Source organism: Lontra canadensis, unplaced genomic scaffold (assembly GCF_010015895.1).
Source record: "Lontra canadensis isolate GAN:19392208 unplaced genomic scaffold, GSC_riverotter_1.0 scaffold9, whole genome shotgun sequence".
In the NCBI taxonomy this organism is placed as follows: Eukaryota; Metazoa; Chordata; class Mammalia; order Carnivora; family Mustelidae; genus Lontra; species Lontra canadensis.
The window spans coordinates 30443877-30465736 of record NW_022631003.1 but is presented as its reverse complement, the minus strand read 5'-3'; the positions used below and the strand labels follow the sequence as shown (position 1 = coordinate 30465736).

The 21860-nt window shown below is 36.1% G+C and overlaps 1 protein-coding gene across 2 annotated transcripts in view; it reads left to right on the top strand.

Moving 5' to 3' along the window:
* Window positions 1–21860, top strand: part of MRPS35 (mitochondrial ribosomal protein S35) — a 44499-nt gene that overhangs the window by 15725 nt on the left and 6914 nt on the right. For both annotated transcript variants that reach the window (XM_032855191.1, XM_032855192.1), the window contains exons 5-7: window positions 1133–1272; window positions 7889–7998; window positions 10362–10431. In XM_032855191.1, the coding sequence (XP_032711082.1) occupies window positions 1133–1272; window positions 7889–7998; window positions 10362–10431 (320 nt within the window). The remainder of the gene's footprint in view (window positions 1–1132; window positions 1273–7888; window positions 7999–10361; window positions 10432–21860) is intronic.

Genomic DNA, 21860 nt, shown 5'->3' with positions numbered 1-21860 from the left:
ATGCCTGTGCTTGTGACCAGCCTCTCCTGCAGTCATGCTTTTTGGAGAAAGCACAGACCCCCTGAGGTTTAATAGGTTTGACCTAAGAAACCGATTACTTTTAGGTATTCTTAGAATGAATGAAGATTCTTAGAATGCAGTGAAATTTCCATGGAGGGGAGGCTGATAGTGCCAGAAGTTTTCATCTCAAGCTGAGAGCCCTCTACCGCACTAACTTTATAGGAATAGGGCAAAATGAAATCAGCTACCTTTTTACAGAGTCCCTCAATACAGATAGCTATAGGACATGCCGGGAGCTCTTTTTCTTTTCAGCCCCCTCTCACCTGTGCCCCACCCTTCCACTGGAGGCCTGAGTTTATATTTCTGTGCTGTGGAGATAGATGGTGCGCCACATTTTTGTCACAGTGCTTGAAACTTCCCGTTGTGGCCCACTTGTCACAGCCAGTCCCCCCTCCCCTCTAGGCTAGTTGTGTTGCCTGAATCTGAGGACAAGTCTGTTCCTCTTTCCATTTAGCTTCATTGGCACAGAAGTCACCTAGAGGAAACATGAGTTACTGTAAGGATCTATTTAATAATGCCCTAGACTGTACCTGTTCAGTTTGAGGCCCTATTCAGCTCAGTTTCTGAGAGAATGGAGACCATATCTCTCTTCTAAGAGCTCTTTCAGAGCCTCTTTTAGTTCCCCTCAGACCTTTAGTAACTTTCATTTGGGAATGAATTACTATTAACTGTTGCTTTTCTCAAAAATAATTAACACTCTGAGCACTATGAACTGTTTGCTTTTAGTTGGTGAGTGAGGGGGGATTAAACTGTCCCATAACTAGGTATGTGCAAAGCTAATAATAAGCTTCCATCAAGTCAGAGCTTCCTTTTAACCAAGCTTACTGCTCCTCACCAAACCCAGGTTATCTGAGTCATTCATTTAATCACATTCCCTAACTAGGATTCATCTGAGAGGAAAAGGGGTGAAGGATGATGATGTGTTTGTGAGGTGCAGAAGACAGTCTGCTCTTTCATTCCATGTAGCTCGAGAGTCCTCTCCCTCAGTAATTTGATTTTGTCTGGTAGCGCACATTGCAATGAGAATGTACTTGGCAAAACTATACTTGAGATTATTTTTCTTAATTCTCAGATTTCTGTACTGAGTGGCCAGCTGCTCTGGACAGTGATGAAAAATGTGAGAAGCATTTTCCCATTGAAGTGGACACAACTGATTATGTTTCAGCAGGACCATCTATCCGAAACCCCAAAGCACGAGTAGTAACCTTAAGGGTAAGGAATATTTTTTTTTTAAATAAGAATTATTATAAGGGGCACCTGGGTGGCTCAGTGGGTTAAAGCCTCTGCCTTCAGTTCAGGTCATGATCCCAGAGTCCTGGGATTGAGCCCCGAATCAGGCTCTCTGCTCAGCAGGAAGCCTGCTTCCCTTCCTCTCTCTCTGCCTGCCTCTGTGCCTACTTGTGATCTCTGTCTGTCAAATAAATAAATAAAAATCTTAAAAAAAATTATTATAATACATTAATTCAAAATAACATTTTGTATATATAAAACTGATACCGTAGAAAATTTGGAAAACAGTGAAAATTTTAAAGTATTAAATAAAATTGCCTCTAATTCTACCACTTATAAATAACCTTGACTACTGGAGTTCATTTTAGTATATATATAGTCAACCTTTGTGTATGTTAATAGGATGATACTATATTAGATTAGTTATCTGCTCTTTTTTATTTAACAATGTGAATTAAAATTTTTCCAAGGTTATTAAACATTCTTTAATTTTTTTATTGAACTATAGTTGACATACATTATTATATTAATACCAGGTGTACAACCTAGTGACGATTATATACGTTACAAAATACTCACTATGATAAATGCAGTTACCATCTGTTAGCATACAAAGTTATCACTCTTTAATATTTTTTTTTTATTTTTAAGTTATCTCCATACCCAATGTGGGGCTTGAACTCAAAACCCCAAGATCAAGAGTCACATGCTCTACTGACTGAGCCAGCCAAGTGCCCCTCTTTAATATATTATTAATGGCTACATAGAATAACATAAATCAGGGTCTTTTCTGTGCTAAGAGAGTGTTTGAGGCTGAACATTGATAAGAGACCAAAATCTGAATATTCGGGCTTTTTGTTTACTCTTTCAGAGATTTCTTAGGAAATAAGTGATAAATAATAGTGGTTTTAATTCCTCTTTTTAAATATCTATACCTTGTTTTTATCTTTTCTTTTTGTCTTTTTCATTAGATGAAACTTCTAAAATAATGTTTATGTAGTCCTTTATGCTGTTCTATACAATGGATGTGCCTCTGGCTTTTAGCTTCTAATTATACATTGGTATTCAGTTTGAGATAATAGCCTCTATTATTTTAACGATGTGTCCTAGTCCTATAGCATTTTCTAAATGATCTCCTTTGAATTAATGTAGTAATGAATTATATTGTTATATTTACACTTACTGAAGTGTTCTGAACCCTGATTATTTCATAGTACATCATTCTTTTACTTTACTATGGATCTGCTGTTAGCATTTTATTTAGGATCGTTTGTCCTCATCTCATGTTGCTTTGGAGAAACATTAAATCCCTGCTTCTACCCATCAGAGCATGTCACATACTATTGCAGTTCCAAGTGTCTTGCTGTAGTAACTCCCAAGTTAGTATTTGAAACCACTGTTTCCTCCCGTAAGAGTCTTGATCCACATGGCATAGCTTTCTCACACAGCAGTCACAGAGCAGTTACCTGATGGGTTTTTGTTTTTTGTTTTTTTTTTTTTGTTTTTAACTAAAAAAATTTTAGATTTATGAAAAAGTTTCACGGATAGTTCACAGAATCCCCCTATATTTCACACCAAATTTCTTATGTTGTTAACATTTTTACTGTTGTGGTACATTTATTACAACTGAGCCAATATTGATACATTATTAATTAAAGTTCATACTTTATTCAGATTTTCTTTTTAAAGATTTTATTTCTTTATTTGAGAAACAGCACTCATGAGACAGAACATGAGTTGGGGGGCATGGGAGAGGGAGAGGCAGGCTCGCCACTGAGCAGAGAGCCCTGTTGACACCAGGCACTGTCCCAGGACCCTGGGATCTTGCTCTGAGCCAAAGGCAGATGCTTAACAGACTGAGCCACCCAGGTGCCCCTATTCAGATTTCTTTAGGCACCTCTTGACTGTGGTGGTTTCTCAGAATTTACTTGTTTTTAGTGACCTTGACACTTTTGAGAAGTACTAGTTATGTATTTTGTGGAATGTACTTCATTTTAGATTTGTTTGATGTTCTTCTCATGCTTAGACTGGTATGTATTTGGGGGAGGAAAACCTCACCAGTAAAGTGCCATTTCATCACATCATAGCAAGGGTAGAGACTCCTTTTTTTTTTTTTTACACTCAAAAAATTGGTTTTTGTACTCCATGTAATCTGTATTTTAAATCAGAACAGTCCATGTGTGGGGTGCCTAAGTGGCTCAGTCAGTTAAGAGGCTGCCTTTGGCCAGGGTCATGATCGAGGGATTCTGGGATCAAGTCCTACTTCGGGCTCCTTGCTCAGCAGGGAGCCTGCTTCTCTCTTTCTACCCCTCCCCCTGCTCATGTGTGCTCTCTCTCTCCCTCCCTCCCCTTCTCTCTTTCTCTTTGTCAAATAAATAAAATCTTTTTTAAAAATGAAAAAGAGCTCCTGGGTGGCTCAGTGGGTTAAAGCCTCTGCCTTCGGCTCGGGTCATGATCCCAGGGTCCTGGGTTCGAGCCCCATATCGGGCGCTCTGCTCAGCGGGGAGCCTGCTTCCCCCTCTCTGTCTGCCTGCTTCTCTGCCTACTTGTGATCTCTGTCTGTCAAATAAAATATTTTAAAAAAAATGAAAAAGAACATTCCATGTAGACTGCAAAAATATGTTGACAGTCTTGCAACCAGTTTTACACTATAAGGTAACAAATAGATAAACTTTAATTTCTAGAAATTTTATCAGAGGTACATCCATGTTTGATTTGTAATTTTCTTTCTTTGATAGGTTTTGGTATCAGGATTGTGCCTTCTTTATGAAATAAATTTACAAAGCTTGTCAGCCTTTTTTTCCCCCTAGAATAGTTTAAATTTCATAGCATTATATGTTTGGAGAAATTGAAAATATTAAAATCACAAAAGACAATACATGTTTACTCTATAAATTTTAGAAAATCTAGATAAAAGGGAAAAAAAAAGCCTTAAAATTATAGTTGGCCAACATTCCACAGGTTAATATAAATTACCTAGGGAGTAAGGCACCTGACTGGTTCAGTCAGAGGAGCATGTGACTCTTGATCTCAGGGATGTGAATTTGAGCTCACATTGGGTATAGAGATTACCTAAAAATGTTTTTAAAAAATCTTTTTAAAAGTACCTAGGGGTAATTAATACCTGATACATTTTTAATAATTTAATAAATGTTGCCTCTTTTTAATAATAATGATGATAATAACAACCAACTGTTGTCAAGCTCTATGTTAAGTGATTTAAAAAAATCTCTGAACTCAGAATCCGGAAATCTAGAATTTTGCCTTACTTTTTGTGGGCCTTAATCTTCAGTACCAGAATAGACATCCAGTTCCCTACTTGTTCTGTTTGTTTATTTTATTTTACATAAAAATAATCCGACTGCATTATTTGAAGTATCCCACAAGATACCACTTACCTATCAGGCTACCATCCTCTTTTGTCTCCTTTTTTTTTAAAAAAAAATTTTTAAAGATTTTATTTATTTATTTATTTGAGAGAGAGAGAGAGAGAGATCACAAGTAGGCAGAGAGGCAGGCAGAGAGAAAAGGGGAAGCAGGCTCCCCGCTGAGCAGAGAGCCCGATGTGGGGCTTGATCCCAGGACCCTGAGATCATGACCTGAGCCAAAGGCAGAGGCCCAACCCACTGAGCCACCCAGGCGCCTCCTGTCTCCTTTTTGTCTTATGCCACCATGTGATACCTTCATCACTTCTTTGTGTTCTTTTCCTAACTCACATCTGCCCTTCTTGGGCTCTTTTCACTCTACCCACTGACGGTTGAAGCTCAGTGGTGGTGTCCTGAATGGTGTCATGTAGTTCAAGGGTAAAAGTAGGTAAAACAGTGGGACTAAAGCATGTGCATTCCTGTATGACTTATTTTTTGTTGTTATTTATTTTTTGTGGGGAGAGCATGAGAGAGAACCTGAGTTCTCTTCGGGTGTATAGGGAGGGAGGGAGGGAGAGAGAATCCCACGCAGTCTTCTTGCCCAGTGCAGAGCCCAGTGTGGGGCTTGATGTCACAACCCCAAGATCATGACCAAAATCAAGAGTCAGATGTTTAACCAGGTGTTGCATGGCATGATTTAAAGTAATATTGTGAAGCCAGTCAAATATTATAAAGTAGTATATTAAGAAATACTCATGGTCCTGGGATCGGGCCCCGCATCGGGCTCTCTGCTCAGTGGGGAGCTTGCTTCCCCCTCTCTCTCTGCCTGCCTCTCTGCCTACTTGTGATCTCTCTCACTCTGTCAAATAAATAAAATCTTTAAAAAAAAATACTCAAATTTTTAAATTCAGAGAAAGAAAGATGGTATCATATTTTTCTTGATAGTCATAAAGGTAGTGCTGAATTAAAAACAATATTTGTGTAGGACTTTTCTTTAAAAATGGCTTTCTTCTATTTATTCTCATTTATTTCTGACAAAAATCCTGTGAGTACTTTGTTTTGTAAATGAGGAAACAGTAAGATCCAATGATTTAAGGTCACTTAGCAAATAAAGTAGCAAATCTAGAAATCAAACCCAGGTCTTTTTTTTTGTATATAACTATAGTTCTTTAACTGACGTACTGTGCTTCTAAATAGAGAAGATATTTCACACAATTAGATTTATTTCTCAATTTATGTAACTCTTAAATATGGGCATTTGAAAGTACATACATAAAACCATGATCTCCTATGATTTGAAATATCAGTGTTGTTTTTGGGGATAATGTTAATAGTACAGTATTGATGCTTTAAAATGTAGCAAAAGAAAAGTCCAAGCATTCTTTAGAATTTTGGAAAAAGAATGGTAATGATTGCTGCTCAACTTCAGAGTCAGACTATTAATCTAGGTTAACGACTACAATTTTGCAGTGCCTTTGAGTGCTAGCAGGTGGCGTGAGTGTACCACATAGCTCTAAAATATTTTGAGTTTCTGGCATAAATGCTGTATAATTTTTGAACATTCAGAGTGTTAATGTGAATGTAAGTTTTAAAGCAGTTACAGTAATCAGCGTTGGTGCCTTTTTTTTTTTTTACTACTTCTTACATAAAAAGCTAGAACACTTAAATTTTTTAAATTGTAAATTTTTAAATTTATTGTTGAAAATGATTACATTGAAGGGAGTTTTAAAAGGAAAAAATCATTCCATTCTCTTATTCTAACATAAAAACTATTCTTTGTACTGTTTTTGTATGCATGCATATGTACAAATATGTTAATAATTAGGGGTACATTCATTTCACTATTTCCTTATAAGTAATTCTTATTGTTAATAATCAGAATTATATTCTTTTATCCCTCAAGCTGATAACCTGGTTGTTTTTCCTGCATTTGTTCTTTAAAAGTGTATTTTTATTTATTTATTTCCTGTATTTTCTTAGTTCAAATAAAAATTCACAGTGCTTAAAAAAAATAATGTATCCTTTCTTTTTTTCATTTATGTGTTCATTCAACAAATACATGTCATATGTTCTTTAAGTGCTAGGCCATCACCAAAAATAGGACCGATACCATTCTTACCCTGGAGAGTTTGCAGTCTAGTGGCAAAAACGGAAAAATAAATAAGCTCTTCTGCTATAATGTCTTGAGGGAAGTGCAGGGTTATTGAAGCTAGAGAGAAGTGGATGTGATTGTAAAATCTTATTGAGGCTTTTTTCTCTTCATATAGTTATGAATTTTTCTTATTCTTAATGCCGTCCATGGAAAAACAGTGTGTGGTTTACCTTACTTAACTCTATTCTAATATCTAACCTATTTTTCTGTGTCAAGTCTAGTCTTCTTTTAGATACCTTCAATCCATGCCATAATTTCTCTCCAAATTAAAAACTGTTCATGTAGTCCAGTGTTTCCCAAAATATGTTTTAAGGAAGACTAATTCCATGAACTGTCCCTTGAAAAATAGAATATGAGGTCAGATAAATTTGGAAATTGATACATAAGAACCCTGCGTCTTGAAATTTCAGAATGCTCATTAGCATATTACCTCTTCTAAGAAATCCTTCTATAAAGAACCCAGCTTAACTCTGTATTATCTTAATATATTCAACAAAAATAGCCTTTTTAGATAAATAATTCTTAACAGCCTCTGGGACTAGTATTAACATTTTGAGAAATGTTGAGCTGAATTTCAAATGTTTTGATCCTTCTTGAATGCTCTATACCATCTTCCATGAGATACCTGTACCTTTTAAAATAAATACCCCTAAGCAAGTTGCAATGATAAAAGTCTCATAATTGCATGGTGGAAATATCTTAAAGCATTTTTGTTTTATCCAAGTATTCTTATATTCCAGCTTTACTAATACTAATTGAGTTTAATTCTTAGTGCTACTCATAAGCTATAATATCATTTATTTAAGAGACTTACTGGTTCTTACAGGAAAGGTGCTAATGCCCAGAACTTTCAACTCAAAACAGTTTCCTCCTCCTCTTTTTTTTTTCCCCATGAGTAAGATCAGGCTTCATAATGCTTGCCGTTTGCTAAGTCTATATAGACAACGGTACAGGTTGCAAAAGTTTCTTTTTGGTTAGTTTAACATTAAATAATATTGTTACTGGGTTTTTGGGTTTTCTTTTCACTAAACAAAGTATCTGAAATAATTCTTTTCAAATAACTTTTTCTTGTATTTTTAAGGTTAAACTTTCCAGTTTGAATTTAGATGATCATGCAAAGAAGAAACTCATTAAACTTGTGGGAGAGCGATACTGCAAGACTACAGATGTACTTACCATCAAAACAGACAGGTAAAGAAAAGTTCAGCGGATTGGTCATTGTGTTGTTTTTATTGGTCATTGTGTTGTTTTATTATCTTCCAGTCCTCTGGCAGTCCTTTCCTTAAGAAATGACATTGAAAATCGGGGTATACATAAACAATGAATTCTGGTACACTGAAAAGAAATTAAAACAATAAAAAAAAATCAGGGTAGCCTTTTACATCAACATACATTAACTTATTAGGTCAGTGAAGTTGTCCCATTCATGTGTTTATTTATTTATTATTTTTTTAAGATTTTATTTATTTATTTGACAGAGACACAGTGAGAGAGGGAACACAAGCAGGGGGAGTGGAAGAGGGAGAAGCAGGCTTCCCACCAAGCAGGGACCGATGCAGGGCTCCATCCCATGACCCTGGGATCATGACCTGAGCCGAAGGTAGACACTTAACAACTGAGCCACCCAGCCACCTGCAATTCATGTGTTTAATATCTTCATACTAGTCTACTGTTGCTGTCCTCTTTATGGACATGGAGAGGCTTGCCTAACTGCCTAGTTAAATTATTATTGTTATTTTTTCAGTCTTGATTCTAATATATCCATGTGTAGAAGACTCAGGGAAGATGTTAGAAGAGAACAAAAATGTGATTTGCTAGTGATTAAGGTTTAAACCGATTTTTACAAAGTCAAAGATCTTTTAGTTCAAAATTTAAATGATTAAATACAGAAATTTAATTTACCCAGGCAATTTTGTAAATAAGAATTTTAGTGAATTTGCTTCATAAAAACAGTATTGAATTTACCTCATATGAATTTATAAATTATGTTATTTGAAGTGTAGGAGGGTTATTGGTATGTTTTTACAAAAGGGTTATTTTATTTCTGTTTTTGGAAGGTGGGGAAGGGTAGAAGGAAAGGGAGAGAGAGAATCTTAAAGCAGGCTCCATGCCCACCACGGAGCCTACCACGGGGCATGATCTTGTGACCCCAAGATCATGACCTGAGCAAAATCAAGAGTCAGACACTTAACTGACTGAGCCCCCAGGTGCCCCAGGATTATTTTATTTTTATCTTACCATATTTGGCTGTTTTTGAATTATGTCAAAATATAAAGACCTACCTTTAGAGAAAAGCAAGTGGGCAGATATCTTTTCTCCCTTCCCATTCTAGTTTCAAAGCTCTTGGAGGAGTCAATATCAATTAAGTTTTATGTCCTCCTTCTTAATGGTGAGAAGAAGTACTATGGTATATATAAATGAAGGCAGTAATGTGGGGGTGGGAAAAACTTGGGAACCCTGGTTTTAGAGTATTATTGTATGGGGGGAAAATAGATTTGAAATATATTAGTAATATTCTTTTTTACTGTCTTTAGAAAATGTAAAATAAGGTTGAGTTTTTAGTTTGTGCAACTTAATTACTTTTAAAGTAATTTTTAAATATAACTTTTAAAGTTGCTTTTAAAATAACTTTTAAAGTTGCTCTTTGAAATTCTGTAAGTATTTGACAAAGTTTTTCCCTAAGTTTTCAAGTGTTGGGGTGTGTGTGTGTGTGTGTTTATGGTAGCAATTATTTAGAGAACTATTAAACCTAAATATATAGAATAAGCAGAGTACCGTTAAAGTCACTTGTCATGTGATTTTTTTTTTTTAAGATTTTATTTATTTAATTAACAGAAAGAGGGAGAGAGCGAGCACAAGCAGGGGGAGCAGCAGGCAGAGGGAGAAGCAGGCTCCCCGCTGAGCAGAGTCCAACGTGGGGCTCCATCCCAGGACCCTGGGATCATGACCTGAGCCAAAGGCAGATGCTTAACTTACTGAGCCACCCATATGCTCCTGTCAAATGATGATTTTATTTTATATTTAAAGAAATTGGAATTAATGATTTCTAAAAGCTTAATTTGTTATCTTATATTTATGTAGAAGTTTTATCTAATATTAGGTCATTAGTTCCATTTTAAATACAACAATATAGCATTGAATAGTGTAGCTCATTTTTTAAAAACTTGGCTCTGGAGAAATCAAGATGAACATTTTGATTAGCCTCTGTCTTTAGTTTATCTCCATCTATCTCTATTTTCTATTTCTATCTAGTCTATCTCTATTTTTAAAATGAACTCAGTAGATACACTCACACTGTCCAGCAGACTCTTAGCCCCAAGATTGTGAAGGGCACTTGGATTGGACACAGTCATATTAAAAATAGTGTAAAACTATTATCAGATACAAATAACTCCGTTAGTGATGAAAACAAAGAGAAATAAAAGGTAGGATATTCCCTGAATATAGAGAATACCTGAATATAAGTTATCCTTTGTATTTAGTGTTTGTATATTTTGCAAATTATTTTATGTACTGAATTTTTAAAATTTTGACTTCTTCTCTTTCTCTTACAGGTGCCCTTTAAAGAGACAGAATTATGATTATGCACTATATCTGCTAACAGTTTTATACCATGAGTCTTGGGTAAGTTATTGTGTGTGAATGTTTAATAATTTTGTCAGTATAATTTAGATGGTGGTAACATTTCAAAACAGTCTGTGACAAGTACTCAGTTGAGGATTTAATGAACCACTAAACTACAGATGAAATGTTATAAATAACTTCTACTGACATTGAAATTGAGGACCTTGAAATAGATTAAGCAGTCCATCTCAGTTCCATCTTACAGAAATCAGATGACCAAGTACTAAATGCCTTTAAAATTCAGAGTTTATGTCTTTGGTTAGAAGATTGGAATTTTTTTTTTCTTTTGTTTGACTTTGGCTGAAAGTTATCAAAGTTATAGAAGGGAGTTCATCTGTATAACTCGAGAATTTAGAATGCATCCTGCTGTTTAAATAAACTTCGTAACAGTGCCCCAAAACTTTATAGAAAGGTATTTTAAATATTTATTAAAATTTTTAGTTAACACATAGCCTTTTGTGTGAACATTTCACTAGTTTACATTAGGGACAATTAAGGGCAATTATTTATTTAATTTTAGTATTAAAAATAGTCTTGTGTCTGGGTTTATTGAGGTTTAATACAGGCATACACATTTATTTATAAGGAAGTTTTTGCTTGAGCATCAACTTACTAATTTTTTTTTTTTTAAAGATTTTATTTATTTGACAGACAGAGATCACAAGTAGGCAGAGCAACAGGCAGAGAGAGAGGGGGAAGCAGGCTCCCTGCTGAGCAGAGAGCCCGATGTGGGGCTCGATCCCAGGACCCTGGGATCATGACCTGAGCCGAAGGCAGAGGCTTAACCCACTGAGCCACCCAGGCGCCCCTCAACTTACTAATTTAAAGTTGGTATCTAATATGTTTGGGTAACTCAAAGTTTTAAATATTATTTTTAAAAATTAAAATAATTTTAAATATGCATAAATTAATTTTTTTGTGGCTTGCCTAACAGACATGGGACTCGGTAGTATTTTCTATTAGGAACATTTGAAGGAATGGAGATAGGAGAGTGTTACTCTCTTTAGATGTTTGAAGGACTTCATATTAAAGAAAGGGTAGATTTGTTTTTCATGACTTTTAGGTATACAACAAGGTAAAAGCAATAGAGAAACAGACTTTGTCACTGAGTACAAACTTTCTAAGAGTCCTCTAAAGATGGAGTGTGCTACTTTTAATTGGTAGAGAACGTTCCATCCGTTGGCTACTTAATGGGGATATGGTGGTGAAAGGATCACTCTCTTTGGAGAGATAGTTGGATTAGATGCCCTTGGGAATCTCCTGCCATCCGTGAGATGTAATTGAATAAACACATGGAACCATTCTCCAGACTGCTCATAGCATTCTCTTCATAATAACAATAAAACTGTAGCACAAGAGTTTAAGTGGAAAATAAAAGAAAAGGAAATTTTGTTGCCAGATTAGTAAAGAACAAAAAGTAGCTGGTAGCTTTTCTCTTCTTTTGAGGTATTCTAATTATCATAATTCATCCGGATTTTCTAGTTCCTGGCTTCAGGAGCAACATCATAATAGCAGTTAATCTCTCTTTCCTGTCAGTTGATTTTATAAATGCCTTTGGCTTAATGTAATTAAGTTCTCTTTTGAACCAGCAGCATGGCCGAATTAGCTACAGCTCTATGGCTGATGCTGAAAGAGTTAATACCAAACAATAAAAACTGACCAGTTTTGAGTCTCTTTTGCCAACAGCCTGTAAAATAAATTTGCCCCAAAGGAAATGACAGGCATAAATAAATTCAGTGAAAGTTGACTTACTGGATTCTTTCTGTGGTTCCATGACATAGAATCCAAACAAGTTTGTATTCTGGATTCACACAAGTAGCCTTTGATCTTTAATGCTAATTACTTTGATGCCAGAATAAGTAGCCACATACATCTGTCCTAAACAGATACAATTAAAGAATTTCTGTATTAAACTTGGCTCTTAATCCTTTCTAAATAAGTACCATCAGTGAAGAAGCTTTAAGAGAATGCAGATGAGCCGTGAAATTTTGCAGAGTTGGTGGAACAGAATTTTTATTGAATTGAAGTTCTTTTTTCCTTCACTTTCCTTCCTTTCTGGAAGTCAGACTTGAAATTGATGTTACCAAACTGGTATTTAATCAAATATTTAGAGAACCTCCTTTTAATCCATTTCTTTATTTTTTAACTAGTTTCGGAGTATTTAATACCTAAAAGTAAGCTGCTCTTAATTTTCTGGCTTTTTAATCTTTTTGTGGAGGTTACCTCTAAGTGTTGAGGGGAAAGTAGTTGATTTTATGTAGCACACAGTTCAGAAACTTCTATGAGAACGTGTTCATCTAGACTTGAGGATAAAGAAATTACTACTGTATGCTATTCAAACAGTTTAACTTGGGAAATATCAAAGTAGATGTCGAAAAGCATAGATTTCACATACCATAGACTTCAAGCAGTGAGTTAAAGAATGGTTACGGCAGTGCTAGGAGGTGATAAGAGACATGCTTTAGACCATTTATCCTTCCGCAGTTCAAAGAAGGAAAGAGAGTTGTCGAAATTTGTTTCAGTCTTTCAGTATGACAAGTTGTTAGCATAGGAGTGAATTAAGTTTTATCCTTTGGAACCTGATAGACCTGGATTTGAATTCCATTACTTCTTATGTAGCTTTGGCTGGCTAGTTGGCCTCCTAGGTTCACTTTTCTTCTAAGCGTTTTCGGGTAGAATTTGCATGAAATGTCTGGCAGGTAGCAGGTTCTCAGTAAATGGTGGCTATTAATATTACTGTTAATACTAAAAAGAAGAAAGATTTATCTTTGGATTTCAAATTCATTTATTCCCATTTAACTTGACAGAGACTTTATATAGGTAATCAGATCTGTGCCCTGTTGTATTTGAATTTTTAGAACAGGTATCCTACTCGGCATTCTGACATGCTGATAATAACAAAACTTCCTAAATTTTAACTTTGTGCCATGATATTCTTTAAAGCTTCCACAAGTAATTTGGTTAAGAAATGATCAGATGAAACATTTTGTAAAATGATTTGCACAAAAGATAGACACTGGGGGAAGAAAAAAAACCCTTACTTTATAGAGATCTGAAATCAAATTCCAAGGATTCTTGAATGATTTTGATATTAATTACTAATAGTTCCTTTTTTAAATTTGAATTTTCAACTGTCTTATGTGGATTCTTATGATCTTATATCTTATGATCTTATTGCCAGTCAAAAATACATCTAGCTTTGTACTAAATTGGTTCTGGAAAGTCACGTAACAGACTTCGGAGTCTGGTAATTTCACACTCAGTTCATTTTTAAAGAGTTCATTTTTGAAGTAAAGAGTTCATGTTAAAGTAAGAAGTTCAGGGGCAGTGGGGTGGCTCAGTTGGTTACGTGTCTGTTTTCAGCTCAGGTCATGATCCCAGGATCCTGGGATTGAGCCCCGTGTTAGGCTCCCTGCTCTGTGGGGATCCTGCTCCCTTTCTCTCTATCTCAAATAATAAAATCTTAAAAAAAAAAAAAAGTTCATTTTTAAAGTAGATCTTATCGCAGATATATCTGATGAAAATGAAGAGTCCTTTTGCAGCTCCATCATCACCATTTAATCTGTTTGGTCTGTGAGTTCCTTATGATGCATGGAATACATGGAATGCACGTACATTTCCAGGTGGTAGTAAAGAACTCTTGAATGATGTTTGTAATGTTGTGTACTCTTTCCTGCGTTCAGCAGTGATTTTGTCTTGTGTACCAGGTACAGTGCTAGGTATTGCTCAGACTATGAAAGTGAAAGAGCTCTGCCTTTAGGTACTTTTATTTCTGGAGAGAACCAGTAGTTATAATGTAGTCTGTTTCACTCAGTAACGGAGGTAGGAACACGGTGCTGTGAGAGCCACCAATGAGTATTAATTCTCCCTGGAGGCTTCACAAGAACTGGTGACTGGTTCTGGAAGATAAATAGGAAGATGCAGTAAAGCAGTGGGTGAAGGACTCTGGCCTTGTGGATGTAGAGAGCCCGAAGAAGTTGGGTGTGGCCGGGGTGTAAGGCTGATAGGGCAGAGGTAAGGAGTTGAGATGAAGAAAATAAGTCAGAGCCAGGTTGTGAACAGGTTGTATGGCTTATTTACAGAGTGTAAAATTGTATCCAGAGGGCAAAATTGAGCCGAGGTAGCATTTTACTAGTTGTTTGAAAAGGTACCCCTTTCACTTTGTTAATGTTTATCAAATAGTAAACCATCCATATAGCAAAGGTCAGGTGTGCTTTCATTAAAATGAACTGTTTATTGATTGATGGGTGCATGTTTACTGGTTGCCTATTACTTGCTTGGTGTTGTTCCATATGGGGATTAATATATAAGGAGGAAGACTTTGTCTTTTCCATTGAGGAACACTAGTAGAAACAAGGTTTAGTAGTAAATATTACAAAAGTGTTGTTGTATAGTTTACTATTTAATTTTTAATTTTTTCTGCTTATAGTATATCCTTCAAGACTTCAGTTGATACCTGCTTTGAGCCTATTTTTTATGATATAATTGATGTATAATACTATATTTGTTTCAGGTGGTAAACAGTAATGCTTCCATAACGTATATGTTATGAAATGATCACATTATGTCTAGTTAACATTCATCCACTCATCACTGCATATAGTTACGAATTTTTTTTCTTGTGATGAGAACTTTTGAAATTTACTCTTAGTAATTTTCAAATATACAGTACAGTATTATTAACTATAGTCACCATGGTGTACATGACATCCCCATGATTTGCTTTCTAACTGGAAATTTGTACCTTTTAACCATCTTCACTCACTTGGCTCAACCCTAGCCTCTGGCAGCCACCAATTTGTTCTGTTTCTATGCGTTGAGGTTTTTTAGATTCCACACATAAATGAGATCATATGTTTTATATCTTTCTCTTTTTTTTTCACTTAGCTTAATGCCTTCAGGGGCCATTCATGTTGTCACAGATGGCAGGAGTTTCTTTTTTATGGCTGAATAATAGTCCATAGTGTATATGTATATATGCTTGCATACATACACACTTAACTCTTTATCCATTTATCCATCAGTGGACGTGTAGATTGTTTCCATGTCTTGGCTATTGTAAATAATGTTGCAGTGAACTTGAGGGTGCAGGTATTTTTTCAGGTTAATGTTCCTTTTCTTTGGATGTATACCCAGAAGTGGAATTGCTTGATCTTATGATAGTTATATTTTTAATTTCTTGAGGAACTTCTGTACTGTTTTCCACAGTGGCTGTACCAATTTACATTCTCACCAACAGTGCACAGAGTTCTGTTTTCTCCATATCCTTATCAATACTTGTTATTTCTTGTCTTTTTGAGAATAACCATTGTAACAGGTGTGAAGTGTTCTTTCATTGTCTTTGATTGTCCTTTTGATTTGCATTTCACTGATGACTGATGTGGAACATCTTTTCATGTGTCTTTTAGGCCTTCTGTATGTCTTTAGAAAAGTGGGTATTCAGATCTTCTCATTTTCAAATTGTTTTTCTGCTTGAGTTGTTATGAGTTCTTCATATATTTTGGATATTAATTCAACAGATGAATTTGAGCCTCTTATTCTTTGCGTAACTCCTACTTCACATAAATAGCAAGTTATATTGTCTCATCTATATTGGTTAATAGGACCCTTGACCACAGACAGTTGTGCCATGTATGACTGGAAACAGTTGACTGTTTCCCATGTGTGTTTTTGTTATTCCATGTATGTTTTGTCTTTCTGACTATCATAAGGTCTTCATTAGCATATATCCAACCTTACTGTATTTTGTTCTTCATAGTATCTAGGTCAGTGCTTTATAAGAACACTGAATGTTTAATAACAGTTGTCCATTCTTTTAGATTTCCATAGACTTTTTTTTTTTAAGATTTTATTGATTTATTTGACAGGCAGAGATCACAAGTAGGCAGAGAGGCAGGCAGAGAGAGAGAGGAGGAAGCAGGCTCCCTGCGGAGCAGAGAGCCCAATGCGGGGCTTGATCCCAGGACCCTGGGATCATGACCTGAGCTGAAGGCAGAGGCTTTAACCCACTGAGCCACCCAGGTGCCCAATTTCTATAGCCTTTTGAAGTAGAAGTCTTCAAAAGTAAGGTGACAAAGTATCAAACTCTCTTTTTAGTAAAAATGTAGCGTACTTGTTAGATGTTAGCAGTAATTAGCTTACTGGTATAGATTAATGATCTATTGATAAAATTATTAACAATCAGCAATCATAATTGTGCCCAGTTTATAAGAAATATCTTTGCAACAGTTTGAGATACTTAATTTTCACGGATGTATGATTTATGTGTAGATTAGGTTTGCTTTTCATTTGATTATGTTTTCTCAAATACTTACAAAGTATTCTTAATTCTTTATTGTTTTGGAAGTTTTCCACAAACGTTTGCTTCTATGAGTTTATTTCCTGATGCTAATTTATATTTGACAATGTTAGTATCCTCTGTATTCCAGAAAAATAATGGCTGCTCTAACAGGGTACATCTCTTCAATGTGAAATGTATTTATGCATAAACTTCTGTGTAATCTAATTATGCATAAACTAATATTACAGTGTTTATTAAAGAAAAAAATAACTAAATACATTAATTGGATTCCCATGATGAGTCTGAGCATTTGTAGTAGACCAGAACAATAAAGAGTGCTTACTTGCTACCTTTTCCTTGATTCCAGGCTAATAGCACATCTGGCCTTTATTTAATTTATTTTTATTTTTATTATTGTTATCATTATTTTTAGAGAGGGAGCGGAGAGGAGAGAAAGAATCTTAAGCAGGCTCCAAATCCAGCACCAAGCCACATATGGGGCTTGGTATCACAGTCCTGAGATCATGACCTGAGCCAAAGTCAAGAATCCAACACTTAACTGACCGAGCCACCTAGGCTCCCCTTGGCTTTCGTTTTAAAAGAAATTTTTAGTCTTGCTCCAAGAGTCACCTGTGTATTTTTTTTTTTTTACCTCTGCTTTCCAAATGATCACCCTGGATAAAAATAAAAAGGAAACCAAAAAGGGGATGAGGAGTGAGAGAGGAGCTCCATTTTTTTTTTTTTTTAAGATTTTATTTATTTATTTGACAGAGAGAGATAGTGAGAGATAGAGCATGATGAGCAGGGGAGAGAGGGAGAAGCAGTCTCCGCTGAGCAGGGAGCCCCATGCCGGGCTCCATACCAGGACCCTGGGATCATGACTTGAGCCAAAGGCAGATGCATATCTGATTGAGCTATCCAGGTGCTCTGAGGAGCTCCATTTTTAAAAAGTGCTTTAAAATGGTGTCTTTTTTCTGAACACAAAGTGTTTAGTGTGTCCATCCATTTTAAATTAGTACTGACTTTGAAGATCAGGAATCAGATTTATCTGTTACAACCTCTTCATGATATAAATTGAAAAATCAAGAATTAGAGAGATACATACTTTTTCTCAAGGTTACAGTGTTTGTTAGCTGAGGGACTCGAGACTTGAACTGCAGCTTCAAAGTTCATATTCTTCCCATGGTATCATATTTAGTGTTATTCAACTTTGACTTCCATTAAAACAGATTATTAAATAAGAGATGAAATCAAATCTGCACTTTAGCTGCTAGCTTACTGTGTTCTCAAACTGAACAATTGACAGTTGAAAATTTATTTCCAGGGCACCTGGGTGGCTCAGTTGGTTAAGCTTCTGGCTTCAGCTCAGGTTCTGATCCCAGTGTCCTGGGATGGAAAGCCCTCTATTACGCTCCCTGCTCAGGGGGCAGCCTGCTTTTCCCTCTCCCTCGGCCTCTCCCCCTGCTTGTGCTCTCTCTCTCAAATAAATAATATCTTTTTTAAAAAAGAAAAAAGAAAGAAAATTTATCCCCCTAACCTGTTTTCAGCTAGGGGTTGCATTAGACTCACCTGGGAAGCTTTTTTTAAACTACAGATCCATGAACTCTATATAATTAAAATCTCTAGTGGTGAAACTCAGGAAGGTTTCATTTTAAAGTCTCCACAGGGGAGTCTGATGTAAGTTCTGATTGTGAATAATTTCCCCAATCTTTGAGTCTTCTTAATAAAGAAACTACACAGAAGGCTGGTATATCTCTTTTAAGATGGTTTTTGTATATGTATCTAGTATCAGTTGGTTGAGTGACGGCCTTCAGCTCAGGTCATGATCCTGGAGTCCCAGGATTGAGTCCCACATTGGGCTCCCAGCTCCTCAGGGAGACTGCTTCTCCCTCTGACCGTCTACCCTCTCATGCTCTCTCTTACTTGCTCTCTCTCTCAAATAAATAAATAAGATCGTTTAAAAAAAAAAAAAGAAGAAGAAGAAGAAGGGCAAAAAATTTGTGATACAGACTTTTTTTACTTGATGTGTTAGGCAGTAGGCAGCTGTTCTATATTCTTGGATGATGGTACAATGAAGGTGACACTTCTCTTTGCTGTCAGGGAAAACATCATATTACATCCTTTAAAACTATTTTCTCTTCTTGTTCCTTACCGCTACCACCCTGAGTCTTCATCATCTTTTAACTATAATAGCCTTATTGATTTTCCCATCCCAGTTATCTTCTGGATTTCTGTTAAAGTAATTGTTTCTAAAAAGCAAATTATTGTATCATATTCCTTTATAAAGTCCTTCAGTGAGTGGTTCCCTATTACCCAGGATAAAATCTGAACTACTTAGCCTGTCTGTTCACAACAGTTTGCCACCTCATTACCAGTTCTCAGGAAATATAAGCTGTGTATTCTGTATCTCAGCCGTAATGAACATAATGTATTCTTTTATAACTTTACACATGCTGTTCTTTCTGTTTATGATCCCTTTTTCAAATTGATCGGCCTTGCTGATTCATATGAATCTTTTAATATACTTCAGATGTAGCCTGTCCTAGAAGTTATCTGTGCATCCTTTCCCCCTCCTCCTGTTAGCATTCTTCTTATTGCTTCTATGGTAATTGTCTTTATACATGTCTGACTGACCCTGTTAGACTATGAGATTCCTGAGGGGAAGGACGTTATCTTTCATTTATTGTTGTATTCCCAACCCCGAGTACAATGTCTGGCAAAACAGCATTCAGTAAATTTTTAAAAAACCAATCTGAATTAAATTGAGTTCCTTGACATATTCAGTTAAACATTTGGCCATGGTAACTGAAAGAATTGGCAGTAGTCTTTCTTTTTTTAAAAAATTCATTATGGATATTTACCTCTTCTTATTTTTTATGATTTTCAAATAACTTGAATTTTTTTCTAATGGTTAAACTGTTTTTTCCTCATGTAGCTCAATGCCTTACTTATAATCATGAGAAGTGGAATATTACTGTGATTCATTTTCTAAGCAAAGGGAGCTGTAAATAAGATGGTAGAAGGTGACAACTTTGTGTGTTCAGTGGAACAGCTATTTCTTTGCCTTCTGTTACATCAGAATACACTGACCAATGCATGGAATGCAGTGTTTTTCTTTGTATTGAATTTATGTTTACAAGAGGACAAAAAGGTGATCGATTCAATTAAATTATTCTTTTGTTCTTTATATTCTTTTTTACAGTGTCTCTGTGTTCCTTGGAATATGTTGTTCTACCACTAAAAATCAGTATGATTTGGCAAATTATTTAATGGGTCTGGGCTTCAGTTTTTGGTCTGTAAAGCAGATAGTAATAGTACTACCTCATAGGGTTGTCGTGGAAGTTAAGTGAATGATTGTATGTATGGTGCTGACATACGTAGTATGTATTCTAAAGTAAGTATTCTAAAAGCTATACTCATCCCATGCTGCTTTCCTCACCTTGGCCTCCATTCAGTTCCGTGAATATACTGAGCTCTTTGGTATCTCCAGGTCTTTGTGGATGCTCTTTTCTCTGCTGGGATCGCAGTCTTCCATTTGATTGGCTCCTACTCAACTCCAGGTTTCCTACTAGACTGGCAATTGCAGGACAGCACAGTGTGTGCCTGGCAGGGTAGTTGTGCAATAAATATTTATTGAGTTAATGAATAATTGAGGCATTTGTAGAAAGGAGAACAGATCATGTGGAATGGAAGGTTGCTTCCTCTAGGGTTGTAGTCAGTGCAGGTTCTCTCGTTGTAGGCAGGGAAGAAAAAAGAGAGCCCAGATATATGTATATGTATTATACACACACTCATACAAATTAAATGCTAAAATTATAAATGTTTAGTGGTTGAAGTATTAAAATAGGAGTCTATAGGTTAATCAAACTCTGCCTAAATGGTGATCAATTTAAGCTTAGTGGTATTTTTAATTGCCACCCAGTAATTTGAAGATGACATTATTTATACTTTAAAATTAATACATTGCAGCTGCACTTCAAAAGAAGAAACTCTTGGGGCGCCTGGGTGGCTCAGTTGGTTAAGCATCTCCCTTCAGCTCAGATCCCGGAGTCCCGGGATCAAGCCCTGCGTTGGGTTCCCTGCTCAGCCAGGATTCTGCTTCTCCCCCTGCCCCTTACCCCACACATGCTCTCTATCTCTTTTGCTCTCTCTCTTGCTGTCTTTCAAATAAATAAAATCTTTGGGGGTGCGGTGGAGAGAGACTGGTTGATGGGTACGTGAGAGTTTACATAGTGCTATTCTCTTTTGTATGTGTTTGAAATTTTTTGTAATAGACTCCTTTAAGTCACAAAAACAAAGTGTATTTAACCTCATAGAAAATGATTAACTTAGGGGTGCCTGGGTGGTTCAGTCGATTGTTTGTTGGACTCTTGATTTTTGGCTCAGGTCATGATCTCAGGGTCATAGGATTGAGCCCCCAGTTGGGCTCCATGCCCAGCACTAAGTTGGCTTGTCCCTCTTCCTCTGCTCCTCCCCCTGCTAGCACGTGCCCTCTCTCTCTCAAAAAAGAAAGAAAGAATTAGAAAAAAAAGAAAAGAAAATAATTAGCTTATAAATTGGATTTTGGTGGCTCAGTGGGTTAAAGCCTCTGCCTTCAGCTTAGGTCATGATCTCAGGGTCCTGGGATTGAGCCCTGCATCAGGCTCCTTGCTTGGTGGGGAGCCTACTTCTCTCTCCGCCTGCGTTCCACTACATTATTATTGTATTTGAATAATGAGGAATTTTTTTTTTTTTTCATCAGCAGATGCCTAATACAAACAAGCATAGGTACTCTTTTTCTAAAATACTTGGATATGAAAACATTCATTTTTAGCCAGGTACCTAGAGACATCCTGATTCTCCCAGTACTGCCTAGCACATGGTAGGTTCTCAGGAAATGTTTTTTGAAAGAGTATGCAGGAGCAGTCACAGACCGAAAGGGAGCTTGGTCTGTTGAGCTCTTTCCTTGCAATTTATTTGTTGACGAAATCTTGGGCTCTTGTTTGCTGTGGGCTTTCCCATCATTTGAATTCTGCTGATCGTATTACCATACTGTAATTTTTTAAGTTGATAGCTGGATCTAGAGCTTCATCAGATTCTATTTTGACTTTTTTAAAACTACTGTGTAATTAGTATTGTTCTCTCCCATCAGGAAGTCTATGGTATCGGA